This window comes from Acanthochromis polyacanthus, chromosome 11 (assembly GCF_021347895.1).
Source record: "Acanthochromis polyacanthus isolate Apoly-LR-REF ecotype Palm Island chromosome 11, KAUST_Apoly_ChrSc, whole genome shotgun sequence".
Taxonomy (NCBI): Eukaryota; Metazoa; Chordata; class Actinopteri; family Pomacentridae; genus Acanthochromis; species Acanthochromis polyacanthus.
This window is the reverse complement of record NC_067123.1, coordinates 26,102,733-26,121,859: the sequence shown is the minus strand read 5'-3', so window position 1 is coordinate 26,121,859 and position 19,127 is coordinate 26,102,733. Positions and strand designations below refer to the sequence as shown.

The 19,127-nt window shown below is 39.8% G+C and overlaps 1 protein-coding gene across 5 annotated transcripts in view; it reads left to right on the top strand.

Annotated features, from left to right (window-relative positions):
- col16a1 (collagen, type XVI, alpha 1) overlaps nt 1-19,127 on the top strand; it is a 133,952-nt gene that overhangs the window by 102,533 nt on the left and 12,292 nt on the right. For 3 of the 5 annotated variants that reach the window (XM_051955854.1, XM_051955855.1, XM_022194465.2), the window contains 31 exons: nt 1,667-1,711; nt 1,833-1,868; nt 1,968-2,090; nt 2,771-2,806; nt 3,266-3,301; nt 3,544-3,672; nt 3,978-4,022; nt 4,376-4,402; nt 4,495-4,548; nt 5,646-5,696; nt 5,889-6,032; nt 7,523-7,558; nt 8,571-8,678; nt 8,998-9,120; nt 9,207-9,260; nt 9,361-9,402; nt 9,784-9,819; nt 9,903-9,956; nt 10,053-10,121; nt 10,208-10,261; nt 10,652-10,678; nt 11,892-11,948; nt 12,270-12,314; nt 12,481-12,552; nt 13,350-13,403; nt 16,411-16,461; nt 17,065-17,184; nt 17,428-17,469; nt 17,582-17,653; nt 17,779-17,823; nt 18,523-18,567. In XM_051955854.1, the coding sequence (XP_051811814.1) occupies nt 1,667-1,711; nt 1,833-1,868; nt 1,968-2,090; nt 2,771-2,806; nt 3,266-3,301; nt 3,544-3,672; nt 3,978-4,022; nt 4,376-4,402; nt 4,495-4,548; nt 5,646-5,696; nt 5,889-6,032; nt 7,523-7,558; nt 8,571-8,678; nt 8,998-9,120; nt 9,207-9,260; nt 9,361-9,402; nt 9,784-9,819; nt 9,903-9,956; nt 10,053-10,121; nt 10,208-10,261; nt 10,652-10,678; nt 11,892-11,948; nt 12,270-12,314; nt 12,481-12,552; nt 13,350-13,403; nt 16,411-16,461; nt 17,065-17,184; nt 17,428-17,469; nt 17,582-17,653; nt 17,779-17,823; nt 18,523-18,567 (1,932 nt within the window). The remainder of the gene's footprint in view (nt 1-1,666; nt 1,712-1,832; nt 1,869-1,967; nt 2,091-2,770; nt 2,807-3,265; nt 3,302-3,543; nt 3,673-3,977; nt 4,023-4,375; nt 4,403-4,494; nt 4,549-5,645; nt 5,697-5,888; nt 6,033-7,522; nt 7,559-8,570; nt 8,679-8,997; nt 9,121-9,206; nt 9,261-9,360; nt 9,403-9,783; nt 9,820-9,902; nt 9,957-10,052; nt 10,122-10,207; nt 10,262-10,651; nt 10,679-11,891; nt 11,949-12,269; nt 12,315-12,480; nt 12,553-13,349; nt 13,404-16,410; nt 16,462-17,064; nt 17,185-17,427; nt 17,470-17,581; nt 17,654-17,778; nt 17,824-18,522; nt 18,568-19,127) is intronic. The other 2 variants (XM_051955857.1, XM_051955856.1) reach the window with 2 other exon arrangements.

Here is a 19,127-nt window from a genome sequence, read left to right as displayed (position 1 = left end):
AAAAGTATATTCACATATTCGTGTTAAGGAGAATAACAAATAGGTAGCAAACAAAGATGTTGAAATAGTGAACAATAATGTTACAATGTCTGAAGTAGTCAGCTGAATGTAACAGATTAAGTGCTAAAATATTAAACAATGTCATTAATGAGCACTTGAAATTATTGAAACTGTTATGGATTAACAATTGAAATAGTCAAGCATAATTTATAAACTGTTGAACAAGCTTAAATTAATTCAGTTCAATTTCAGTTCAATTCAGTTTTATTTAGATGGCACCAATGACAGGTTAAATAGTCTCAAGACACTTTACAGAACCCGCATGCCTGAGATCATTGATGAATGAGCTATTGCAATTGTTAGCTCACATGAATAGATAAATGGTTGAAATAGCCAGCTCACCTTCATGAATATGCAACTGAAATATTTGACTAAATTTAAAGTGTAAATTGTTCAAATAGTTAGCTAAAAATAATAATTGAATACTTGAAATAGTTAGCTCAAGATAATGGCTAAACAGTGGAAAGTGTTAACTAAATGTAATGACTTTACAGTTGAAATATTGAGCTAATGTGACAGATAATTGGTTGAAAAATCAAGCTAAGTAATTAATGAACGCTTGAAACTGTTAAAACTGTTATAGATGAACAACTGAAATAGTCAAATACAATTTATAAACTGCTGAACTAATCCTAACCCTAACAAAATGCTTAAATGAATGGATAAATTATTCAAATTGTTTGCTAAAATTAATGAATAAGCGCTTGAAATAGTAAGCTCAAGTTAATAGATAAGCGACTGAAATAGTTAGCTTACAATTATGAATTAGCAGTTAAGATACTTGACTAAATGTCTTGGGATAATAGCAGAAAAAGTAAATGTGGACCCCACACTAGTTTGCTTTGAGTTATAATGTGACATCCAAAATGACATCCACAGATGTCTACTATTGAACCAGGATTGGCTTTCAAACTAGTCCTCCTTACAGATGCCTTGCAGGCCTTTAATTTAAGATGTTAGATGAATGTGGAAACATGCCTCTTCCAGCAGAAGTTTTAAAAGTCTTCTCGTGTCATATTTTGAGAAGAAGGCAATGTAGCACCATTTGTAATAGAATAATAAGAACATACTGTGTTGCAGATGTGATTGGTGAATTGTGTGAAGGATACTTCAGCTGCACTGATGGGATGGTGGGGAAATTATTGATTTAGGAAAGCATAATAACCAGTGATGCAGCATAAAATTGGCATCATCTTCGACACAAGCTGATGAAGGCTTTGAAAAAAATATCAGCACTGGCCCAAATCGAACATTCACAGACTGATAATGAATGTCTGGCACCATCATATGGTGTGTTTTATGTAGACAATCAATTTTATTATTTTGTATAATGAATGTGTATTTTGAACAGCACTGTACTTAATATCTTCTTTCTACCACAGAAGAGACTTGATGAAAAAATGCACATACATATTGTGTATCACCAATATTCATGGAACTATTTGTCAGGATTTGATGCTATGTTTTCACTTTGGTGATACAGAAAAGATACAGAAATCCTTAACATCCTTGTCCTAGTAAACCCAAAATGACATTTCAGATGTATTAAAAGGAAAGTTTTTTTGAAGGATTTTGTAGGATTTCCTATTTCTGCGTGTGTTCACAGGGAGATTCAGGACCGTCAGGAAGAGATGGATTGCCCGGAGATCCGGTGAGAGACTCTTTTAAACATTGATTGGTGTTCAGTAATGTATGCAAGAGCTTCCAATGAGCAGCATTGTAACTGTGAACTGATACATCAGTGTTTGACTGGGATTCTGCTGTTTTCATAGGGACCAAGAGGATCAGCGGGGACTAAAGGAGAGAAGGTAGAATGCCTCGTGTACACTGTCCTTAATCTCTTGATCTGCATGTCTGTGTGCTCTCTCATCGATACTTTGTGTGTTTGACCTGTGCTCCATCTTCAGGGCGACCCATGTGAAGTGTGCCCAGTGCTGCCTGCAGACATGGGCAACACGGTGGCTTTGCAGGGGAAACCTGGCCCTAAAGGAGAACCAGGATCACCAGGGATGGGAGAGCAAGGGCTGCCTGTGAGTACAACAGCTTGGCCATAATGTATTCTGCACTGGCCCGCAATGTTCAGTTAAACATTTTTACGATCTTGCTACATGTTTTATTAGGGAGTTGTAGACACGGTCTGAGCTGTAGCTAACAATTGAACCTTGAGCACTTGTTTGATAGTGCATGTATTATACTTTTTTCTTATCATTCTGAGGCAAAGCATGGCATTTATTTCTACCTTGGGGTTGTATTTGCCCTTGTAATTTTCACAGTGTTGCAGCAGCTCAAGGGGAGAGGGCGTGATATGCTGTCAAAAGTTTATTCTCCAAGGCAAAGGTCTTTTTCTTAATGTAATCTCAACGTGCCTTTCTGTCTCTCCAGTGAGTCAGGACACAACATAGTGCGCATTGTGTTTCGCTCTGTTTATTTCTGCATCTTCCCACTTACCCCAGTAGGTTAAATAGAGAATGATTTGTGTGTGTTGGGGGTGGGGGGATATAAATCTCGAGCCTTATGAGATTCTCCGTGCAACGATTTCCAATAGTGCCAGCATCCATCTGTCATACCTGGTTAGGGCAGAAGGAGAAGCAGGTAGAGCAACAGAGAGGGAGAGGGAGACATGACCTTACTCTTACAAAGTTGGACTAACAGTGTCTTTACTTTTGGATCATCCCTGCCTCCCTCTCTTCTATTTTTCTCTATTTACCAGGGACCTCAAGGTGCAGATGGCAAAACAGGACAGAAGGTACAGGTTCCCCCTTATTCATTTACAGTTTATGGTTCATTCATATTCTGTGGCAGTGCGGCCTATACACACTCATCTGCATTCCTACACATTCAGATATGCTAACATCAGCATTGTAGTCGACTTTCTCCTAAAGCAGATGCAAGCAAACTGGCTGAACTAACCTCCACAAACACAAAAGAAACAAGAATCCACACACAAATACACCCACATTCATCACTCCTACAGATGGCCACCAAAGTAGGTCTATACCCCTGCATGTATGCGTGCAAACTGCTCCTGTCCGCACACCTACCTACACACACATTGCGAATATACTCAGCCATCTGCCTAATTGCAATGACCAGTATGCTTCCAGCGCCATGTTCAGACACGACATCTCAAAGCAAACATGCTCGTCAGGGTGAGCTGGGATTAATTTGTCTTCCTGGATGTCTGTGTTTTTGTGTCTTTTGGCAGGGTGAACCAGGATCAGGCGGCACCAAAGGAGAAAAGGTCAGCTTGGTGTCTTCAATAGGTTTTAGGTTAATTTCTTGTTTACCTCAGAAATCAGCCAGATAGACCAGCCTAATAAATAAGCCATGATTTGTTTTTCTGGTTAGTCCTACACGTGTTGCATTCGTCTTGGTACATACAAGTATTTTTAATTGCATGCATGTAGTTGGTTCTTTCTCGATGGGCACCTTCATTGAATATTATGTTGAGACCCGTTATTTGACCCTGCCTATGTGCTTTAGGGAGAGCCTTGTTCTGTGTGCCCGACTCTTGGAGAGTTACCTCCTAACCTCGTCCCCGGTGCCCTGCCCCAAACACTGCAGCAGAAGGGCGAGAAGGGAGAACCTGGGATTGGACAGAAAGGAGAGTCTGTAAGTCTATTTATTAAGAATTGATGTGATTCTGGGTGTGAATAAAAAAAAACTAATAATTTTTAAATGAACATAAAATTAACCAAGAATATAACAAAAAAAATCATTTGTCTTGGAAGACTTTGATCCTACAGAAAGGACACATCAATGTACATTATAACACACAACACAGTAGAAAACTGATGGGGTAATTGGTTTGTTTTAATTGCATTTCTACGTCTGCCTTTTTGTGTTTGCTTGCATGTGTGAGCAGTAATAAGCACCTTCATTAAAATGATACATTGTTCACTTTTTCTGCTCCGCAGGGGGAGCCAGGAAACGTAGGATTGCCTGGCCTTCGAGGAGAGAAGGTAAGTAACGTAAAAAGAAATACTGCTGAGACTAGGTGACCTCAATAGCAGACAAAGCTTACATAAGGTGAACTTGCTCAGTAGGTTTCTGAGTGTGGCTCTTAATAGACTTCATGAGGAAGATAATCACAGCAGTGTGCTAATTTTAGGGCCTCAAACTGTCTGCCATAGGGATTTTTTCTCAGTGGGAACCTTATTAGTGAAAAGCTTATGTAGTCAAAAACCAAAATCATTTGACATGGCTGCCTGTAGGGTCCACCTTACTATGAAATGTGAATTACACATTTAAAACACCTATCCATTTTTATCAATTCATAAAATTCAAATTGTGATTTTTTTCTGCTTGTCTGCAGGGCAGCAAAGGAGCTGATGGTAAACCGGTAAGTTCAGACGAAGTTCTTTAAAAAGAAGAAGGTTTTGCTTCACATCTTGATTCAGTAAAGTCATGAAATTAAATGTGTTCATGTCTCAGGGAAAGCCTGGACCAAGGGGACCTGGTGGGAAGGATGGACAAAGAGGTGAAAAGGTAGGAGAACAGTGTGCAGTGACGAGCTCTGAGTGTGATGTGGGAGATTGGAGGCTTTCTTAAACGCTTTCTCTTTGTTTTTCTGCTTTTTCCTCCATAATTTTAGATTAACAAAGAAGACCCAATGTTCTTCCTATTTATTCAGCATTTTCACAGATATACTGTTGATCTTATGAAATTGTGTGCAAAGATTGACTTTTTTTTTTTAATTCAAAAGTGCACACACAGCAGTGGTCGACAACTTATTGCCACAATGTCAGCTTGTACATGGACTTTTTTAGAATTTAGATACAGAAAAAGTTGTTTGAAATCCCTGGTTAGATGGAAAATTATATGTGCTACTCAACCTGACATTTCAGAAAGATTTCTACCACATGCGGCACTTTCACACACTTTCTAGCTAGCTGAAATAACACACGGAATCCAAATGCGAACCGGTAGGTAGTAGCGGTGATATCACTACCTGGAAACGCATTAAATTAGCTCCCGCACTTTAGTAAGTGAAAGATAATCCATGTTCCTCAAACTGTGAAAGAGCAGTATTGGTAAAAAGCACAATCCTCACTGTAACTTGCATTAGAAGTAGCATTTGAAATGTCTAATGTTTGTTGACATACGTTTATTCTGTATACTAGATTAAGTTGGTTAATATCAGCATGCATTAGTCTGCTGTTTACTATTACAATATAAAATTTATATGTGTACCACACTTACAGAAAAGATGTCATAATAAACCATCTCAAGCCAGGATTTAACAAGTATTCATGAATTCATTTATTAAGTATCATGAAAAGAGATGAAACAGTCAATTCTTTTTCACCATATTCAACATTTAATTGCGCACACTGAGCTGAAAGGGTATTTTCCTCTGTGGGATTTTGAGAATGTTTTATGCATTACTTTTGCAACTTTTGAAAAAAAAAACTGCTCATGCTTATCATCTTGTAATCTTTCAATCATTCTGGTCTGCTTTCTGTGTGAGCATGCATCTCATGCAGCTGTGAAATGAAACCCATCTACATGTGCATATTATTTTTTGCCAAAACCATTTCATCCTTTATCTCATTCCATGACACTTTAATGTTATCTTTTCACAGGGAGAACGAGGCTTGCCAGGTGTCAGTCGTCCTGGCTTAAAGGGTGAGAAGGTAAGTGCATATATATGTGTGTGTGTGTGTGTGTGTGTGTGTGTGTGTGTGTGTGTGTGTGTGTGTGTGTGTGTGTGTGTGTGTGTGTGTGTGTGTGTGTGTGTGTGTGTGTGTGTGTGTGTGTGTGTGTGTGTTGGTTTTGCATCCTTTAGCTAAATTATCATGCAAGATAACCCTCCTGCCTCTCCTTAGGGCGAGTGTGGCGTGTGCCAGCCATCAGAGGTTGGCAGCGGACCTGCCGGCCTCAAAATGCCTGAAGGAGCAAAAGGCAAACCAGGTGAACCAGGTCCTCCAGGGCCAGCCGGACCACCAGGTCTCGGGGTTAATGGAAAACAGGTGCGCTGTAAGAAAAAGATATCCCTCACACAAATATCTAGAGATAGAATCAATCTGTACAAGAGCAGACAGGTATGTTTGCAGAATTATCAACTTATTTTGTCTTAGATTCTCAAAATCCGAATTGTCGCTTTGTTGCAGTGGATGCAACCAAATGGAATCTGAACTAAAAAGGCAAGAAAGACACGATATTGTCAGATGAGTAAAGGTCGTGTCTGAGGACTTTCTTGGTCCTTCCTGAAGAGGGCAGTCTGATTCCCTCTGAGCACTTGAACTGAAAAACAAAAAGATGCAAGGACTCTTAAATTCTTGCCGCTTAAACCGACGCCCATTGCTGCTCATTTGCTCTATAAAACCTAATGAAATAATACAACCTTCATTCAACCTTCATTCAAACTCAGAATACACTAAGTAATAAAATAAAAAATGTAGGCACACAAATTTGCCTAACAATGACAATAAAAGCAGGGAAAGGGAAAGTTAGTAAAATAATACAAAACACAAACAGAGCATTTGAAATTTTAAAACAAGTATATCAATGAGAACAAGGGCACCTCGAAGTAAAACAAAATGAAGTTAAAAACTGGAATTGCACAGAGGATAATGATGAGGTTAGTTTTAGAATGCTTTAAAGGTTATTTCAGGTTGCAGGTGTACAGTGAGTAAAACTGGATTTTCCAAGCTTAGTTAAACAGACAAAAGCTGCATTGTTATTCAATCATATGCACATGTTTGGTAATAGGCCACATTACAGTGAAAAAAATGTTAGTGGGGAAAAAAAAAACAGTAAGGGACAGTGTCTATTGTGCCTTACAGAGATAGAGAGAGGACCAACCAGCCTTAGCATACAGCTCACAGCCATGACTATTGTAATTATCACCAGTAAATCTTAATGCAGAGTGAAAAACACTCTCCAAGGGCTTAATTGAGTGAATAAACATGGAATGCTGTCATAGCTTACAACCAAACCCAAGAACAAATAAAACTTGAAATGTATTAAAACACTGCACACACCATTACATCCATTACTGATCTCCATCAGAATTAGCAACAGAAATCGCATTATACAAATTCCACAAAACCAAAGCGGCTTCTTGATATCCTATTTTGTTTCCGCGTGAAACAGATTAAGCACCATCTGGATGAGTGAAAATTTCGAGACGCTGAAAGATTTCACCCCGAGGGCGAATCAACCCATAATGCTTATTGTACAAACAGGATATGCGGAGATTCTCCTCTTACCACAGAATTGTTACTAAGTATAATAAATCTCTGTTGGCTTCCGTCACCCCTCCCAATTACACGCTGTGTGCCTCTGTGGTTAGCTGTATGTCAATAGTTTTTATTTTACCTGAATAGATAGAGGCTTGCACAGTACTCACAGATGACTACACAGGCTTTTTTGAGAGTGCGTGAGTGTATGTGAGTGTATGTGTTCATGCTTGTGTACATATATCTTCGTGCATTTCACTTTCTATTTGACTTCACAGGGCCCACCAGGTCTGGCTGGTGCTAAAGGAGAAAAGGTAAATTCCATATAAAAGTCTCCTACAGATCCTTTTTATAAAAAGCTATTCTGTATCTGTACTTTCACACACCTGCAATGACCCAGCAAGAAATTCACACCACATTTAACAGCTCTGTTGTCAGTGGAGAAATTAAAACCAACTAATCATGTCTCTTGGGCATTCTGTGAGGCTTTTATGTAACACACAGTCTCCCTTAAATCATCTATTGGAAAACCTGAAAGAATGAGACTATTTAGAGTCTCCAGTGGCCTTTAGAAACAGTCAGATGCTCTTAACTAATTTGACATCTACTGAGACCAAGGATGTCTGCAGGAAACCAACCCCGCATGGTATTAAATAATATTTCAGGGGAGCTCAGACCTTCATACTCTGGCATTATTTTAGATCACCGAATATGCCTTTTGGAACATTCACATCACTTTACCCAAAAAAAACTGAGAAATAAATCTGCCATCAGCTGAGCCAGGCTGCCTTAAACTGCTCTAAATCTTGCCCACAGGAATCGCTCGGCTTCAACTTCAAAGTGCAGCCAGATAGTTACTGGAATGCTGAGACTGATACCATTGTCTACATTTAAGAGCTAAATAAATCATCAGCTATTTTTTTTTTCAAACTTAAACTCAGATCAGCCAAGAACACTGGCCTGGTAGATTAATAGTAGAAGAGGGAAATATCAGCTACCCCATGGGGCTTTCTTGTAGATATACATAAATGTTCCCAATCACTGTTTCTCAGCAAATTGCATCATGGGAATGGGTGGTGCTTAGCAGTCATGTTGAGTGCATTTCTGCCTTTGGTGATACATTTCTTACTGACACCCACATTCAGTAAGTATAGAATGATGAAACCAACAGGAATATTGTGCCATATGTGTGTGCAATACAAATTCATTAAAAAAAAGCCACGACTTCTTACCGCTGCTAGTGCTAATTATCATTTATGTTGAGCACTATTATATGGAAACTACACAGAGGTCAGGCTTTTTGTCATGGTGTTTCAATTTCACCAGGGTGAACAAGGAGATCAAGGAGACAAGGGATTGGATGGAGCTCCAGGAGTCCCAGGACTGCCTGGAGAGCCTGGCCGAGATGGACTTATGGGCTTGAAGGGAGAGAAGGTACATACCGGGACTGTTGAGTCACTTAGTACCAGAATAAAATGTAGCAGTCATGTGTTTTGCTCAGTCTGTATACCTTTAGGCAGACATACGGTACATGTTGGAGACCTGATTAGGTTGTTTTTTTTGTTTGTTTGTTTGCATGACTATGTCTCTCCATTCGTTGTGGATACCTGATCACAGGTAATACTACTGGTAACATGTTTGGCCCAGGACAGTTTCCATTGGTTTCAAAATAGACACTAACATTTTTTGTTATTAAATCAGATTGTTCCCAAAGGTACCTGGATCATGGTTTGGATTTGTTGTGTTTTCCCAGGGGGATGCCTGTACCAGCTGTCCTTCTTCTAGCGTTGTGGTGGATGATGGTGTAGCTGTGCCGGGTCCCAAAGGAGAGAGAGGAGACCCTGGTCCCCCAGGAGAAGGGAAGCCTGGCAAAAATGTGAGGGAAATTGTGTATTTGTTGCTTTCCATACTGCTATGTACAATGAGAAAATCTGATAATAAAGTCACATATTTTAATTTCAGGGAAAACCTGGTTTACCGGGTGTGCAGGGCCCTGCTGGTCCCAAAGGAAGCAAGGTATGAATGTCCATTTACTAAATTACCATATTTATAAATATTTGTGAATGATTGCATAATTTCCTGCATTCACATCTTTGATGTATTCTGCGCCCTGTAGGGAGAAGCTGGAGTTGCAGGAGTTGGAGTTGCAGGACCACAAGTAAGGCTGATGTGTTCTGAAAAAAAACAAAACATCTTGATTGATAAAGGAGCTTTATGTTCACAGCTGTTGCATAAAACATGTACACAGCTCTTAAGTGGATGCTGTCCTCATGTGATCTCGCTAATGAACACCATATTCTCCTATGATGTCACCGGTTAGACTTTTCCTGCCTTCCAGATCAAACAGCCAACTTGTAAATAACCATCCAAACATAATCTTGGGTCCTTTGATTCTTTGTGGAATAACTGCTTGATGCTTTGTTGACATGGGAAAGTCAGCCCTTGTCCCACTCTTTACACTTGACTTTCTCTCTAGACCACCTAAACCACCTACTTCTCTTTTTGTTTTATCTTTGTTTTATTGTTTTTCACGTCTTAGGGTGACGAGGGACCAAGAGGACTCCCAGGAGTTGTAGTAAGCTTCACTCATACTTGTAAAGTCCTGCTTTTCCACACAACATATTTAGAGTTTTCTTCTAATCTGTGCATTTTGTGCAGGGACCTCCCGGTGCCAGAGGATTACCTGGCCCTGCAGGCCCTTCAGGAGAAAAGGTAGCATAAAACAGCAGTTTAATCTAAATTGTCTTTGCAGTGTAGAACCAAATGAACCCTGTAAATATATACATGTTAAACGTTTTCTGTTCATAGGGCTCTGTGGGTGATTCTGGGCTTCCAGGACCACAGGGGCCACCAGGCACTGGTGCACCAGGACCACCGGTAGGATATAAAAGTGTGTTTTTACACGAGCGTATGAATATATCATATTTTCAGACACAATGTCGTATTTACTTTTTGACCCACAGGGTAGAGATGGAGCCCCTGGTCATGCGGGACTACCAGGAATGGATGGCAGACCAGTGAGTTGTTTTGTACCTCTGTTGTCCAAGCTGTTTTTGTTCATTTGCATGCTTTTGTACATGTGTATCAGCAATTTGAAGAGCTGTAAGAGAAATTCAAGTGGCATGCTTCAGTTGTTGCCTTTGTGTTAGCGTCTGTTCAGCGCTTTAATTTTCTTTGAGCTTCTTTGGGAATTGTCCTTGATTTAGGCATCATTTGTAACCAAGGATGTCTGCCTCGATCCATAACAGAGGCGATGTCTGCTCCCATCTCATCCTCTGTCCCCTGATCTACGCTCAGCTCACTGCCCCGCGAGCTTTCTTCTGAAACAACAAAGCAAGAGTAACTAAGTGTTTGACTTTGTGTGCCTGTGTGTGTGTGTGCATTTGCTCTGTCTCCTTCTCTTGCAGGGAGCTGATGGAGCTAAAGGGGACAAGGTAAGTCTACCGTTTTGTTTGGATGAAGGGAACTGGAGGGGCTCGAATATAAGGGGGCGGAACAGATGGTAATCGCAAGAGATGGCTCAACACCCCACCAACATCCCACAAACCCCAACCCCACCAACCCCACTCCGCTCGCTGCCACGGCACTGACACACTCATGCACATGCTGGCCCCGGGGCACAGATAGAGTAGCAGCAGAGGTGACAAGTGTACTGTTACTGGCAGACTACAGGAATTTGGGGGGCCTTATGAGAGAAGTGTGTGTGTGAGACTATTAATTACAGCATTCATCAGAGCCACCAGTCCACACTGTCACTGAGAGGGTGGGAGAGATGAAGAAGCAGTACAGGCACTGCTCCAGGGTTGGGAGGGGTGTAAGATGTGGGACAGGAGTGCTGTGAAGCCTCCGTTATAAAGTTAAGAAAGAGTAAAGAAAAAAAGAGAGAATGAGCAAGATGTATCACTTAGAGAGTCTACTCAGTCTTTGTTTGCACATTTAACTATTCTGCCAGAGCTCATACATGCAAAATTTGTCTTGGGTGTTAAGACTTGCATAACGTGTGCTTCTCCTATTACTAATACACGAATTACACATTTCTATGCGTCATTTCTGTTTTATTTATGTAGCCCCAGTTTACAACATCTCAAGGCATACTAAGGTTAATAAGACCTGACATATTACAGAGAAACCCAACAATTCCCTGTAACTAACAGTTGGAGACAGTGGGGAGAAAAAAAATCCCTTTTACCAGCTTGAAACCTCGGGCAAAACCAGGCTCAGGGAGGGCAACCATCTGCCTCGACCAGTTGGAGTAAGGGGAGGGAATAAAGAAAAAAAGAGAGAAACAACAAACAATATAAACTGTAACCATACTGGAATATAACTATGCTACAACTATGTTCATTGTATACATAACATATTTGTTAAGCACAGTTTCATGTAACGCAACACGACAAACACTGCATAAAAGATATTCATAGCATTTCATCCCCTGGAGTTCTAAGTGTTTTTGTGATGCATAAGATTTCAGGATATAGCAAAACTGAACCAAAGAGTGTTGAAAACTGAAAGAATTCTGCCTTTGTAACATTAACAAGAGCAGCTTAAATATTGCATGAAAACTCGGTTTTGCAGCTTGTGCGTAAAATTGTGCAAAGCGCTTCTCTTTAGCTTTTTTTTAAGAGTCTTTTTTGATGTATATTTCAGGGTGAACCTGGAGAGTGCAACTGCATAATGCCAATGCACACGGGTATAGGTGGACCTGTGAGTACACACTTGCACACATGTACAGATGCACACTGGAATACAAACATGGGAACATGCATTTAATTTACAATATAGCATTGGTGCTCATCATATTAGGAGCCTGAATACAGGGATTTTCTTAAACACGTTGTCAGAGAGTTTATTATGCCACTACAGGGGATGTGTTGAGAAAAAAAAAGAAATGTGCTTGTATTTTTTTCCTCCATACTTCTCTGCAGTTTGACATTTGCTGCATTATTCTTAACTTCACACTCCATGCTTTTTGTATATCCTGCAAGCACTGCTGTTGCTCTGATTTTGACTATTCTTGCCTTCCAGGGAGCTCCAGGAACTTCAGCAAACATGTGGCAGCCTGGGCCTCAGGTCTGATCTGTCAGCCAGCAGTCCTATCTGACAACTTAGGCTTCATTTGAAAGCTTTGTGTCTTTTGTTACCTTGCAAACTTTGTTTGGGAAATCACAGCACTCTAATTTTGTGACTGGCTGTGATTTTGTGATGTCAGTTGCAGTCATAACTTTATATGTTACAGGGTCCCCCAGGACCTCCTGGCCCCCCTGGCCCACCAGGGCCTGAGGGAGTTCATGGAATCCAAGGACCACAGGTAAGAGAGAGGGCCAGTTGTATGGTGAGGGGGGTATTTCTTCAGTTCAATTCAGAAGCTGCTCCGTTAGCCTGACTTGAACTACAAGCTACTTATATTCAGGCTTTCAGCTTGGGCACTGTGGGTACATATAAATAAGGCTTTGACATGCTTTGCATCTTCAGGGGTGAATAAAGTCCATAATATGCATGTAGGAAATGGACTGACAGTTTACAAAGTATGCGTGTGCAAGCTTGGACACAGATAGGTTAAGGATTAAATCAAAATGACAAAATGCACTAACACATTTGGTGCTTTGAGCTTTAACCCATGTGGTAAGCAACTGAGCAAGCTTTTGGAATGTCAGTCAAGACATGAACAGTTATTTGAAGGCCTGGCTTTATTTACAAAGTTCAAAACACACTGAATTGAATTTCCAAAGTATGAATTTGAATAATTTCTAAAGTTTGTGATTTAAACAGACCTTCAAATAAAGTGAAGCTCTGATCTGTGCTGCAAGAGTCAAAGGTGTATGAAAGACATCAGAAGTGGTGACTGGATTGAAGAGGTCATGTCTTTGACACGGGTGCATTTGTTTGAACGGCTCAACTCAAAATAGTTCTTGATTTAAATATATTGACTTCTTATTCAGATTCATGAAATCAGTGGGATCTGGAGATTTTTTGAAAATTTCATGAGACATGGCAGGAGAGGGAGCAGGTTTCGACCCTTTGACTCTGCCTTAACCACTGGTGGAGATGGGAGTGGCTAGCGCTCGATTGGCAACAAACCAGTTGAACCTCAGTTCCTTCTTTCAGGGTATCCCTGGAAACGACGGGCTACCGGGGAAACCGGGTTTGCCTGGAAAGATCGTAAGTAATATTAGAGAGGAAAGGAGGAGATGCAGCTCTTAACTGATGGGGCTTTATGTACAAATGCTGAAAAAACACAAAATGAATGCATGTATCAGAAACTGGAAAAAAAAGAGATAAACCCTGTACTTTCATGTGTGAGTTTGTTGAGGCCTCTAATTATTTATTTCAAAGATGATCAAATGAATCCATACAGTGGTGGCATTTTTAAGAGAAAACAAAGATATTTTATTATGTTATGATTGAAACGGTTTAGGTACTCTTTGCCCCTAATTTACACTGTAGTTGTCCTGTCAATTTGCCTTTCATAAAATCAAAAGATTTGAGCACTTGTGTACTTTTTCAGGGGTGCTGGTGATGCCAGATGAGGGAAAAGTTTATTGTATCGCATAAAATTAAAAGGGGAATGTCAATATAGACATAAAGCTTGCGCATACGCCTGCATGTTTGATGATGATGGATATGCATCAAACATGCAGGAATGCAAGATGTACTACATATGCATAATGATTGTTTCAGCCAGTTTTTCATTTAGCCTGAGGTCTGCTTGTAACTTCAGAAGGTATTGTGGCATATATACCATTAGTGCAAGATCCAATTCAAAGTGGAGACTTAAGGTGCAATGCTGTGAAGTTGTCCGTGCTTTCTAACTGCATATGGTGTCAGTTTTGTTTCTTTCAAGTCTGTTTATGGCTTAATTTCATTAAGGGAACATCAATGCTGATCTCCAGCCAGCACTCAAGGGGAGCTTCACCTTCAGTACAGAAATTAAAGTAGTAGTTTAAAGGGGGAAAGAGAGGTTCTACTCTTTTTGAAACTGATTTTACAGAAACTCTCTGCAAAAAGGCATAAATTGCTTGCACATTAAGGTGCACATTTATTCACACAGAGCAGTACTAAAATGGAGATGCACATTTATGCTTCGGGGGAAGAAAGGAAATAATGCACTTAAATTTTCAGCATAAACTCAGACCTATTACTGAATTACCTGCATTGGAAAAATTGGCACCCTCTGTCATCCACATACACACCCCAACACTTACAGATTTAGTTTGGTCTTAATATTGGTATAAAAACCAATCAGCACCTCTCTTTCCTCTGTGCTTCTGCAGGTGTTATGTCTTTGAGAGTAACAGCATACCCCTCATGACCCCTCAAACTACATTCTCTTTAAAACATAACATTAAGTTACTCTAAGAAACCACACAAAGTTATGAAATTGCAGATCCCTTGAGAGTGTGGCAAAAGTGAACATTGCATTGTGACATATAATTACAGAAAGCCTTCTTTTGAGCAAGTCTGCTAATGCACATGGCCTCGTTCTAGCTTGTGTAACAGCCAATAGCGTACAGCGTAAAATAGCCTTCCCCACTGATGGCTCCAGTTCGAACAATGTCAAATGGGTTTGTAATGACTTTGAAGCCAGGCCAGGTGCTATTGACAGACTCAGTGGAAAGGGTCCCAACGCTTTGATACGGAGCTGACTGCCTTTCACAGTAAATGCGGTTGGATTTTGTGGAATTATCAGTTGTATTTCACAGCTTCATTGTGCAACTTCATTGTGGCATCTGTTAGTTTTTTGAAAATGCAGTTGTGGTTTGATTAGGTAGTATGTGTGGTCAGAGACAGTTCTGTTTCTGCTCTTCGTATCGTAGTCAGCCCTCAGAATTTTAACCTTTTCTGGTACGAACTTGATCTCTTGGCAGAATTTAAAAGGAGCTGCATGGTTTCTGAAAACAGCTTTTGTTGTCTTTTTTAATACCATCATAATGTGAGATATGTTCTCTCTGTGCCAGCAGGGCTTTTGTGTGGTCGCTCTGCCTTCCTCCATGCAAACATGCAAGTTAGGATTTCTGATGACTCTGAGTTGGTCATGAATGGCCATCTATCCCTTTATTACATCTGTGATTGACTGGCGAAAACATATAGTGATGCAGACAAAGTACTGTGATATGAACAAACTTCTGTCCTCTACTTTACTGGCCTCTGGTTTGAAAAATCTTGTGCTGCCTTTGTAATCCGTTTTGTTTTGACACTGTGCTGCACAGACGTATTTTTTGGAAAAATTGTGGCTCTTTGTTCCAGGTATTTCGTGCTTTCTGTGATTTCATCCCTTACAACAAAGTTCAGAAAAAATATTAGATCATTTCAATCAGCTAAGTAGATGAAGTTGGTATCAGAAAGTTGTGTGCTTGTTTCTCAAGTCAGTAACAGACCTTTGTCCCAGAAAAATATTAACATGACAAACACAGGTGTAACTGGAATGAGTGGCTGGGCACTGACATAGTCGGTGCAGGTTTAATTGTGTGTCCTCCCGGCACACTTAAAACGAACAGAATGATCATTAGTGTTATTAGTAATAACTGTGCTTCTCTTACTTTAACAACCTGAAATGTCTGCTGTGACAAAGGTCTCTTGCTAGGCTCTATTATTACTTATGACTACACTGTGTGCTAACTTCTGCAGTTCCTACTATTTCACAGTTTATGTGTGAAATTTAAAAATTAAAAAAAAAAAAAAAAACACTATGTGGGTTTCAATTAGATTGAAAGTGTGGAAAACTACTGCCAGCTTCAAATATGGAAATTTACCAAACAAAGCGTTTTTTTTGTGAATTCCTCTATTTCTTCAACAGTACATCCACACATTGCAAGGAGGAACAAACTGTCCATATACTGACATTGTGTAATATACTTAATTTTCTTATTTGACCATGTGAATGCCCTGTTCTAGCCTTGTCTCAGTTGGTATGTAGACCTCAACCAGGACTGAATGTTTTTTGTTGTGTTTGTCATGAACCTGCACAGAAAACAATTGATACTGAACTCAAGGAAAAGGAATTGTGTCCTATTTTAGTCTGATCCTTATTAGGAATTCATATCTTTGTGGATTTGTGTAGTCATTGAAGTAATCTTTCTTCATTACAGCATGAAAACATTGGGAAACCTTTGATGCCATAAATTCTTGAATGGATGTTAGTTTAATTTCCATTTCCTTGCCCCTTCAGCAGAACCCCGCTGGACTTTTGCCTCAAGATTCGACTGGAGAAGGCGATGATGTGAGTTCATTAATAAAATGGTGCATTTTAGGGATTGGGGACTGGGGATCGTGCTTTTTGCTTTGCCAGTTTTTTGCTTGAAAACTGTTGATCAATGTGTTTGTGTGTGTATATATACGCTCTAAAATATAAACACAATACTTTTGTTTTTGCTCCCATTTTTTATGAGATGAACTCAAAGATCTAAAACTTTTTCCACATACACAATAATCAGCATTTCTCTCAAATATTGTTCACAAATCTGTCTAAATCTGTGATAGTGAGCACTTCTCCTTTGCTGAGATAATCCATCCCACCTCACAGGTGTGCCATATCAAGATGCTGATTAGACACCATGATTAGTGCACAGGTGTGCCTTAGACTGCCCACAATATGGCACACCTGTGGGGTGGGATGGATTATCTCAGCAAAGGAGAAGTGCTCACTATCACAGATTTAGACAGATTTGTGGACAATATTTGAGAGAAATGGTGATATTGTGTATGTGGAAAAAGTTTTAGATCTTTGAGTTCATCTCATAAAAAATGGGAGCAAAAACAAAAGTGTTGCGTTTATATTTTTGTTGAGTGTATATGTATGTGTGTTTCTATGTGTATAAAACAGGAGGGCTGTGAAGGGGGCTGTTCCCAAGGGTTGCCAGGGGTGCCAGGCATGGCTGGTGCCAAGGGAGAAAAGGGAGACCAGGGCAAGCCTGGTGTAACCCCTTTGGACGGCTGTGACAGGGTGAGACTTGGGGGGACTTTGTTGCTGGAACATTTTCAGCTTCACTGTATGATTCTCTAAGCTCAGAATCATATGAAACGTTAGTAATAGTACAGTCACCGTGTTTGTTGTGCTGCTTTGATGGATGCAAAATGACAGTCCCTCATTTTGCATTGTCTTTGAGCGTGCATGCATTGATGTGATTCGCTCTCAGTGTGACAGTAAAGCATTGCACCGATAACTTATTTTCTTGTCTGCTCGCAGTGTTTAGAGAGACTGCAGAGGGAACAGGCACCACAAGCAGTGGTCAGTCGAAATCAGTGACATGTTAAGGATAGATTCAAAGACATATACACAAGTGTACACCATGACAGACCTGTGGACACTTTTCCTGGTATGCTTTTTCTTTACCTAACAGGGAGATCAATCGTGCACAGGACAACCTGGAGTTCCAGGAATGCCTGGATCACCAGGAGTAAAAGGAGAGCCAGTGAGTCTGTGTGCATACTGTTAATTTGTTATGAGGGTTTATGTGCAGCAGCCTTTATTCAGATATGCACGTCCAAATGATTTTACAGAGATTAGATCACGTTTCTTCTTTCATCTGTTCTTCAGGGTACACCAGGAGAAAGGGGTAAATCTGGAATACCAGGAAACATGGTAAGGCTTTATCTAAGCTAATATTCAGCAACATATCACTCTTTTACTCAACCAATCCTGAGAGTTTAGCTTTAAAAGACTTTTATTTATCACAGAGAAACCTCATATATTTAAGGCATATTTCCCTGTTAATCATCTCACTGGAAAAACTGTCATGTTGGACTCTGAAATCTGTGCCTACAGTGCTCATAGTGCCCATTCAAAGAAAAAGTTTTCCAGTACTTTTGATGACATCTTTTTCCAACTTTCACTCTGAACAATCTGTTATCAACGTAAAATGTTCAAAAACTATAAAGTGCATTCTAATCGCTGCCTTACAATAGCTTGCCAATATTTTTGTGAGAGAAAATCTTCATTTTTTTTTGTTATCATTATTTTAGGACAGCACCGTTGGGTTTTTGTCTCAAAGCTAAGATATGAAGAGACTCGATAGGAGCTTGTGCTTGCCATTTTCCATGAGCTCACAGAGCCCCCTGCTGGTGTCACTGAGAATATTGTACTAATGTGGTCCAAAACACTAACCTCCTAAATGCTGATTCACGCACACACTAACTCTCTGCTGCGATTCCTGGTGCAGTATTTGCCTAATTGTCAGGAACAAATTGAAACCTGCTTTAACTGGAGGTGCAAATAGATTTTATGGTCATCAGTTAGTTCTACTTGTCCCAAATGTTTTAAAGTGCCTCTCTCTGTCCACAGGGACCTCCTGGTTTCCCAGGTCCTCAGGGTCCGTCTGGTTTACCTGTAAGTTGCATTCACACTTTCACATTTTAATAATTATTTTTTAATTGGTTAAATAAGAAATTGCAAGTATATTTACAAATGTATTAATACTGAAGTACTAAAAGTCCTAGTTAAATGCAAATATAGAGGTATTAGCAGTTAAATCAAGTTAAAAAATCAAACTAAAATAATTGTTTCTGCAAAGGAAATGGCCTGTGTTGCTGATATATTACTGAATTTGATTGTACCTGATTGTTATTGCTAATGCAGAAGTTGTATTTCACTGCAATGCATTGTGTAGCTTAAATCTTAACTAGCTTGTACACATGCATGTATGTTAGTCGAGTAGTTTCCAGCTTCAGTGTTAGTTCCTTTCCAAAAGGCTCAAATATATATTGGAGGGACCACAAGATGATTTATGGAGCAGAAAAGTAGAAAGAACAAAGCTTTGTTACACAATTTTCTGATCATTTAAAAAAAAAAAGTTTTCTGTAGTCTTTGTTTTTCTGTAAAATATTTGATAATGTCACTTTTTGGTCTACAAGCTGTTATTTTTTTGCGATATCATCTGACAAGTTTTG